This window comes from Telopea speciosissima, chromosome 6, assembly GCF_018873765.1.
Source record: "Telopea speciosissima isolate NSW1024214 ecotype Mountain lineage chromosome 6, Tspe_v1, whole genome shotgun sequence".
Lineage (NCBI taxonomy): Eukaryota > Viridiplantae > Streptophyta > Magnoliopsida > Proteales > Proteaceae > Telopea > Telopea speciosissima.
In genome coordinates this window covers 50,083,587-50,093,229 of record NC_057921.1, presented here as the reverse complement: position 1 = coordinate 50,093,229, position 9,643 = coordinate 50,083,587, and the positions used below count along the sequence as shown (strand labels likewise).

Here is a 9,643-nt window from a genome sequence, read left to right as displayed (position 1 = left end):
CTCTCAATACTCTTTAGGTTGCAATTGAAGAGTTGATTTTGTTGGGGAATTAATATTTAGTGAAATTTGCAAAGGAGACTGGACAAATTAAGAACTCCATCATCTCTATTACAGTATTACACTCTCTAGCAAGCTGTAGTTATTTCGCATTAAATTAGGAGAGTCAATTTGGACTAGCGATGGAAAAAGGTGGACCCGGTGAAGAGATTCTCAATAGGAAACTCCAAAAACTCCATCTAGTGGACATAGAATTTTGTAAACCAAAATATTTTTTAAGACAGAAAGGCCAATAGCATAACAGAAAACACTAACACTTTAGATAGTACTAGTTGAAGAGTGAGTAAATTTTTTACTCTCATTCATTATATTTTCTACAAATACGTACGGGGAAGGTATTAGTACACAGGAGATTCTTTCATTAGAAAAGGCCGTACCTAGTGCACAAAGCTCCCACATTTAGCAGGGTCTGGGGAGGGTCAAATGTACACAGCCTTACCCCTATTTCTAGGACTTGAACCTGTGACCAAGCGTTTATGGGAGATTCTTTCATTAACCTCATCAAATAAGGAGGGGGGGGGGGGCTGCACGATGCCTCTGCACCCTGAGTAGACACCTAGGCGAACTCTCCATTGGCCCTACCGTTTGTATAGAAACCATAGGACTAAGTAGAGATCTCTTGTCCTTGAGGAATTTAGTCAAATTTTTTTATTGTTATATTTAATAAGCTTTTGAATTAGAGTTTTCACCACACAAAAAAAAAAAAAAAAGAGTGATAAAAATCCCCATTTAAGGAAAGTGGAAAAACATATAATGAGAGAAAGTGCTGGAAAGTGACAGGAAATCATATAGAGGCAATAGATTAGTTAGTGTAGATAAAAGATTGAAAAGTGTTGCCGAGATTGATATATAGAATTAAAAGTTATGTCTTTTGCTGGTGCGGGCCTAGGCTTCTAATCCAAGGAGACAAAAATAATCGATAAGGAGCACTGAGACACATACGAGACAAGGGTCTGCATCTGTTACAACTAGCCACGTGTCAGATGATTGGAAATAAGGGTCAGTCCCCCATATCATTTGGTTCTCTAATGAAGAAACTTCTTTGTTTTGCAATTTTATTAGAGTTTTCTTCTAGCTTCAATTCCTAATTCATATTATGACAATTTATCTTAAATAAATGATTTTTTTCTTATAATTTGTAATTCTACTCTCTAATTTTTATTTTTTTTAGTATGGCATAAAATTATTTTCTAATGAGGGTAATAGTGTCATTTTATACATACATTCGAAAAATCTATACCACGATGACACCTTTTGATAATGACATAATGAAATGTCATTAAATTATTTTTGAAAATCCTTTTATTGCACTATCTTAAGAAACTTTTGAAAATAAGATAAAGAACAATTAAAAGAAGGTGTCAATATCTAGATACACCTATGAAGTGTCATTGAGGCACTCTCTAAATAATATTTTAAACTAATCTAGTACGATTAATATTCTCATACTCTTAACATAAGAGATACATAGAAAAGTTACGCGTGCTTCAAACCAAGTATGGAAATCTTGTGACACTGCATCTAATTAAATTTTGGATTTGGTTTTGATTCTTCTTAATTAATATTTTCAAAAACAATATAATTCAAGGGTCAAATAGCAGCCTGGTTGCATTCCTTCTCGCCCCTTCCCCCCCCCCCCCCCTCCGCCCCCCGGCTCCTTTTTTTTTTATTATTATGGTTGCATCTTGGTGTGATCAAAGTAGTGATCAATTGAAAAATTGTAATCTTCCTTCCATTGATTGTTCTCGTTTTATTGTTTTCAAAAAATTTTAAAAATATTTCAAGAATAAAAAAAAGATTTTCAAAATAATTTAAAAATGACTTATCATTATGTCATTGTCAAACGATGTCATTGTCTTTAACGGTTCTCTAAGTACGTAAACAACATTTTCCCTTTAATTATTAACCGATTTATGTTTCTCTCAAGTCTCAATCTACCATGTAATCGGAAATGTTATGGATGATTTTCAACCACACCTAATGAGTGCTTGTGGCTGAGGCCAGAAATTTTGTTAATTTTTGAATCCGTAATCACTTTATTAGAAGAAAATGAGAAAAAAAAAAGATAATTACAAGCAAAAAGAAGATAGCTGGACCTCCCTAACAAGAACAGGACCTAGCTCTTCTCCAACCATGGTGGGAGCTGAAAGATCCAGCCCAACAAAAACAGGAGGTTTGGTCATTTTACAGGGGGAGCCTACCTGTACAATGAACCAAACACCCCTTATTTTGCTGGGTTGAATCCTCCAGCTGTCACAGCTGGAGGAGAACCGAATTGACAAGAACAAGCCAAGAGAGGAAATTAAAGAACCCCACCTAACAAGCAAAGCAAAACAAGAGCCTAACCACCAAACAACAAGAGAACATAAGAGAAACTCCCCAAAACTCCACAAGGAAAATTTTCCGAGGCCAATCTGGATGGATTTTACCTAATAAAAGAACTACTATGCCACGTTGCATTCCATAATAAAGGTTTGTCTGTTCGTTGTGGGCTTGTGCGATGGAATTTTACAAGTTAGACAACGAAAAAGAGAACTTCTATATTTGCTTTGTGCATTTTCTAAACATTTTTTTTTTCAGAAATTGTTAGGAAACCGTCCTAAAATGTAACGATATTTTTTGTTTTTCATACGTTTCAAATTTTTAGGTCATAACTTAAAGATGAAATATTCTCTGTGCAGCAGCGCAGGTTGTGCCTAAACACTTGACGGTGGGCAAAATGATCACTCTACTCCCCTAATAGGCAGCCCATGTGTTTGGGTGCAATCTATGCGACTGCACAGAGAACAGGGCCCTTAACCTAAATTAATAATCCCCAAAAAAAATATCTATATGCTGTCAGTGAAGGCTATGCAAGCAGTTCCTCTTTCTATCTCTTAAACTTTCTCCCATGCGTCCATGCCCCTCTATTGGTGAAGGAACTGGAACCCGTCCTCTGATTGGCGGTGTTTGGCACTTGTCCTTTTTGTAGGAAATGGTCCTTAAAAAACAAAATGAAAGTGGGTGTGACAAGTGTCGAGCTAGCAATGCCCGTATAGTCGGGTCCCCTTCTCTAACCCCTCAATAAATTCTTGAGTACGAAACTATTATGCTGCCGGCGTGGAATGGAATCTTCCGTACCAATCAAATGAGAGTATTGAAAGAGCACTACATATAATTCATATATAGAAGGCCCACATGTCACTGAAGGGAGAGAATCAAAAAGGAACATGACATACCATCATTTTTCTTAAGTTTATGCTAGAGAAAAATATCTGAGTACCTAACGCTATTGAGTATTATTGTCAGATTATGCAGTGGTGGAGTATAGAAAAGGACTCATCATTATTTCCTACTTGAATGGTTCATAGCAATTTCTTGGAAGTAAATAATTTTTTGAATGAGGGTTGTTGTGAGCCTTATGGCTCAAAGTGAGAAGTTCTTGGAAAATACTCTTTATTTTACCCACGAGCCTAAAAGTTGGACCTCCCTTTTAATGTAGTTCTTCCATCCATAGAATTAAATCTTGGTTGAAACTGATCACTTTCTATGAGTTGTCTTGAATTTGAGCTTGATTAAAACAAAACTTAAGATGAAAACCCAAGTTTTGATTCTAATTTTCAAAATAAGGAGATCCAATGTCGAAATCTCAAAATGAGATCCAACACATCTCAATTTTCATCCTAACTGAAACTGAGTCTAAAATCTAGATCTTGATTCTTATTTTCATCAATGTTGGGGTGTAAAGAAAGATGGGAAAAATATAATAAGGAAAGTATTATATATGTGTCTAATGGAGTTTATTCTAATGTATGGGCGTTAGATTAGGTCAACCTAGTATGAGATAGATTAAATGGCTAGATTTAACACGTTCCATCAACTTTAGAGTTTTCAGTGTTAACAGAAAGAAAATGCTATCTAGTTGCGTGTAGTGCGCGGATCCAGCCTGTGTCAGACACAGTGTCATGTGAAAAGAATGCCGCACCCTTAGGATTTCCACCTTCTTATGGGGGTACAGTGGTCATTTCGTAAGGCCTCTGTCCAAGCATAAGGGTCACATGCCACACGCGATCAGGTAGCGGTTCTTTCTCACCCCCCCCCCCAACAAAAAAGGAAATATCCCAATATCTCTACATGGTCTAAGCCGTCATGAATTGGGGTTAGACCATCATACCTAAAGTCGAGAGGACTAGATTCAAAGTCTAGATCCAATTGGGCTTAAAAGAATAGAGTCAAGAGCAATAAAGACAAAGGGAGGGAAGTTGAAGCAAATAGAAGTTTACATATGTAAATTAAAAACAAAGCCAAAATAATATAAACAAAGACATAAAATAGTGTTAAAGAGTAAGGGGTCGCAATGAAGCCCTTTCTACCAAAAAAACAGGGAAGCCCTACAAAATGTGAACGATGTAAAGGCAATAAAAGGTCAATAGTCTTCTGTTCAAACCGTAATAACATCTTCCACATAACATCTTTGAACCTTCCCTCCTAACTTCCACATAACTGACCCTTTCTTCCTTCCAAACCTCAAATTATACCTATGGACTACACTCTTCCTTCTCTCCTATATAAACCCCAACCCCCTACTCACCCCTCACTTCCATACCGAGAAATCCCTCAAAAACAACAAAAACCCATATTTCCCTGTCTCTTTCTTCATTACCTCCTTCTCCTCCTCCTTCACCTTCTTCCTTACTTCAACCCCTCACCCTAAAAAATGGACATGTTACCCAAGTGCCCTGCAAACTATGTACCTCTCTCTCCCATTAGCTTCCTCTCAAGAGCTGCTACTGTGTATGGAAACCGCAATTCTGTCATCTATGGCAGAACCAAATTCACTTGGAGAGAAACCCACCAACGTTGTCTTCGCCTTGCTAGCTCTCTCCGATCACTTAACATCGTCAAGAATGATGTTGTCTCAGTTCTTGCACCAAACATTCCTGCACTTTATGAGATGCATTTTGCTGTTCCCATGGCCGGAGGTGTTCTCAACACAATGAATACAAGGCTAGATGCAAAGAACATTGCCACCATTCTCCAGCATTCTGAAGCTAAAGTCTTCTTTGTTGATTACGAGTATGTTCCAATGGCACGTGATGCACTCCGCTTACTTGTCACAGAAGAATCTCTGATACCATTTGTAATTGTCATCGACGATATTGATTCCCCTACCGGAATTCGCCTAGGGGAGCTTGAGTATGAACAACTCATCCACGACGGCAATCCGAGGTACACTCCGGAGCCACTCGCCGACGAATGGGATGCGATCACGCTGAATTACACTTCCGGCACGACATCGAAGCCTAAGGGTGTAGTTTATAGCCATAGAGGTGCTTTCCTAAGCACTCTCAGCCTTGTTTTGCAGTGGAAAATGGGGGATGAACCAGTTTACTTATGGTCACTTCCCATGTTCCACTGCAACGGGTGGACATTCACATGGGGAGTCGCCGCACGCGGCGGCACAAACGTGTGCATTCGCAACACATGTGCTGCTGACATGTACAGAGCAATCTTCGAACACAAGGTGGCATACATGTGTTGTGCACCTATTGTGTTTAACATCCTTCTAGAAGCGAAACCAGCGGAGCGCCGCCGTCTTGTTTCACCAGTTGAGATACTAACTGGTGGCGCACCACCACCTGCAGCGTTGCTTGAGAAAATTGAAAAATTAGGATTCCACGTAACACATGCATATGGGTTAACAGAAGCAACGGGACCGGCTTTAGTGTGTGAGTGGCAAGCTAAGTGGGATCAACTGCCTCGTCACGAACAAGCCAAACTGAAGGCCCGGCAAGGTATTAGCGTGCTGACGCTGGCTGAGGTAGATGTGAAGGATTTAGACACCATGATTAGTGTTCCAAGAGATGGGAAATGTGTGGGTGAGATTGTGTTACGTGGAAGTAGTATTATGAAGGGCTACTTTAAGGATCCAGAAGCTACTGCCAAAGCTTTCAAAGATGGATGGTTTGTTACCGGCGATGTTGGAGTGATTCACCCAGATGGGTATCTGGAAATTAAGGACAGATCTAAAGATGTTATCATCTCCGGCGGCGAGAACATTAATAGCGTTGAAGTGGAGGAGATATTATATAAACATCCAAGTGTGTTAGAAGCTGCTGTTGTAGCAATGCCTCATCCACGTTGGGGAGAGACACCTTGTGCTTTTGTTAGACTCAGAAAAAGAGAGGAAGGAGAGAAAGGAGAGGTGAAGGAAGGTGATATTATCTTATATTGTAGAAAGAATCTTCCACATTTTATGGCTCCAAAGAAGGTTGTGATGAAGGAGGAACTCCCAAAGACTGCTACTGGTAAGATTAAGAAGTTTGAGTTGAGAGAAGAGGCAAAAGGGTTTTCTGTTTCAGAGAGTAATATTAACCAGAAGACCCCACAAAGCAGGAATCAGAGATCACAGTATACACATCAGCAGCCTATGGAACAAGCAGTGATGGCCATGTCTCGTCTGTGAGGTTTTTTCGGGCTTTTTTTTTTTTTGAATTTTTTTTTTTTTTTTTTTGGAAGGGGGTTGCCCTTTAGTACTAAAGTGTATATGTTGGTCGTTAGCGTATGTTATGCTTGCTTTCCTTTATAAGCAATAATAGAAATTAATTGACAGGTTTTATTAGTCTTGTTTCTGCAAATTTTTGTTTTCTTTTTCTTTCGTTTTTTGGGGATCTTAAAACTCTCCAGGTTAAATCTGTTGCTGTGACATCCAAACATAGCCTTAGACATTAACTTCAATTCTGCTAAAAGCATGGAAATGGGAGAGGGATTTATGATTACAATCTGTAAACTGGTGGGTCTTGAACCTATGAACCATTATATATATAAATGGGGTGAAATTTAGAGATTTTCTATGTAAGGGTGATGGTGGATCAAGGAAAGAGTACCAATACATGAACAGGTGAAAGTATCTTTAAGGCTATGTTTGGATGCCAAGGAAAGGAAAAACATGACAAAAATCATGATAATACACAAAGACAAAAATCATGATGATGTAATAATTGATTTATGTATTTATCTCTTTCTTCAAATTCAAATTTTCTTTGAATTTTTTTTCTTTTCTCAGCATCCAAACATAGCCTAAGGGTAAGTTTGCAAAAACAATGGGATTCAAACCCCCTTCAGCCCCCCCCCCCCCCCCCAAAAAAAAAAGAGTTTTGTTAAGATTGCTCCAAATATAAATTTACCTGCTGTAAACTTAATCCTATTATCTCTACAGCTTAATTTTTTGTTGAAGTTGCAAATTTTCATTCGTAGTTTCTTATTTCCTTTCACCTGTGTTTTGTGTTTTGTTTAAATTGTAATTTGGGTTTTGGGGATTAGGTGTCAGAACCATTAATATTCCACTAACTTAAATGTTTGCCACCGAAGAAACTTTTAGATATCCACAATTGGTAGCTTTTCCGGTGTCATCCAAATTTCAACTTTCAATCCTATTAGTTACATGTTATTTTCTTTTCAATATAGTTTTTCTTTATATGGCTTATATTATTGTGTGGAGGAGTAATTTTGCTATTCCAACAATTGAATTTATAACATATATTTTGCTAAGGCTAAATCACTGCATCTTGAGTTTAACAATAAAATTTAAGGGCCAAGTGGATTTCCTGTACCAGTGGAATCTCCCCTGTCACACCAATGGCATCACACTAGTAGGTATCATCAGTAGAGCCCACAATGGTCAGGAGAAAATGATTTAAATAAATCCTTCGAAATGACATACATTAAGTAGACAACGTGAGGATTTTTTTCCTTTTCAAATAATTGTAACTTTTAAAAGAACTTTTCAATTATATTGTGAACTTTGGTTTCAACCCATCTTGAGGTTCAATTGGGACTAAAATTTAGAAGGAAATTTTAAAAATAAAGTTTGGATAATATCAAAGTTTATTTTGTGTCAAGAATGTGTTGGTGAGGCCAGGTTATCTTTGACACCACAAAAACATATCCCTTACCATCTAATGATCTAAACAAATTGAGCAGACTTGGGCACATCGCACACTCTAGGTAAACTGGCAGACGACAGACACATGGGGGGACAACCATGGATACAGGGTTCATTTCACTAGGTTGAGGGAAAGGTCAGCGGACACATGTTAGGTACCTTGGTAGTGTGTCCAATCTTTCCCAAAAAAACTGAAGGACATGGAAATTGAAATGTGGTCAATTATGATCATACTTTATGTATTTAATTATTAAAATCACCACATCATCCTTCTTTATGGTAAAAAAAAAGTGGAGTATATTGAGAAGACACTTTTAGCCTTTGTCGGCCAAATTGGGTCTAATCAATTTTTGTGCATCACATAGTATCTTTTGTCCTTATGCAGTGAATAAAGATTAAAGGTTGACCTTGCATGTTCTAAATTTTAATAATAAGTGAGAAGAACAAAAAAAAAAAATTTATCTTTTGGTGAACCTTGCAGAACAAAACAGTACGAGGACAGTGGCTTGGACAGCCACACTGGCAGTCCTCAATATCTGAGCTTAGTTATCAAAGTTGCTGTCATGAACCCCACAGTTTAAAAGCCCCATATAACATGATCACTGGCATTTTTAAACGGTACAATTATATAACCAACAACAACAATAATTGTTACATGGGCCCACACCCTTCATAGTTCAGACCCCCATTTCGTGTGAACAATAATGTTAGGTTCACGGGAATAAGAGCAACACAACAATTATTCCTATCATTAACAAAAGGTTTATTTGTTTTTTTTGATAAAAGGTTTCGTACACGGTCATGTATGGTGCATATATGAACTTATGGGGAATGATCGTCTTACTCCTGCCCGAGCGTCTTGCCTGAGTGAGGGTAAGGCAGTCATTTATCATTTTGCTGTGTCTTGGCAGTAGGGTCCTACTGGGCAACTCGACAGTAAAGGATCCAAATTGGCAATACAGTCCCAGAGTTCCATGACTAGTTCCATCTAAGTGTACTCTTGTGGAGAGGAAAAACTGACTTATCCACTCCTTTTTATATATGATGATCCATTTATCAAGCCCACCACATCTACCTATTTTTGTATATGATTTGTGTACCAAGTCCACCCCATCCACCCATTTTTGTATATGATCTATTTACCAAGCCCACCTCATCCACTCACCTCTTTGTCTATTATCCATTTACGATGCCCATCTCATCCACCCATTGTCAAGTTACCGAGTCAATCATCAGTGATCCTTAACTATAATGATACCAAGTTGAAATTATCTTGAGTTTATTCTAAGGTTAACATATATAACACATGACAAACTAAGAGGTTTTAAACTATATGGAACTGGAGAAACCACAGAGAAACAAAATATATATTAGAGTTCAACCAAAATAGTATTATCAAACTATGTGGGTTTTTTTTTTTTATCCCGAATATTACCTAGGATCCGGGTTGACCCCTACCATTTTATTAATAATCAAACCAAACCATGTGGTTTCTGATTAGGGGTGCAAGTTTAGCCCTATCGGCCCAAACCCGCCTTGGCCCGCCCTGAGCCCCAACAGGGTCTGGGCTAAAATATTTGGCCCTGAGGGCGGGTCAGGGCTGGAAATTTCTGGCCCTGAGTTAGGGTAGGGTCGGGTTAGGGTTGAGGTCTTGAGCTAAGC

At 38.2% G+C, this 9,643-nt stretch overlaps 1 protein-coding gene across 1 annotated transcript; it reads left to right on the top strand.

The window, feature by feature from the left end:
• Nucleotides 1-4,728: 4,728 nt before the first annotated feature.
• LOC122663941 (trans-cinnamate:CoA ligase, peroxisomal-like) lies at nt 4,729-6,545 on the top strand. The gene has a single exon (XM_043859615.1). The coding sequence runs from the start codon at nt 4,754-4,756 to the stop codon at nt 6,500-6,502; it is 1,749 nt and encodes a 582-aa protein (XP_043715550.1). The 5' UTR covers nt 4,729-4,753; the 3' UTR covers nt 6,503-6,545.
• The last annotated feature ends 3,098 nt before the right edge of the window (nt 6,546-9,643 follow it).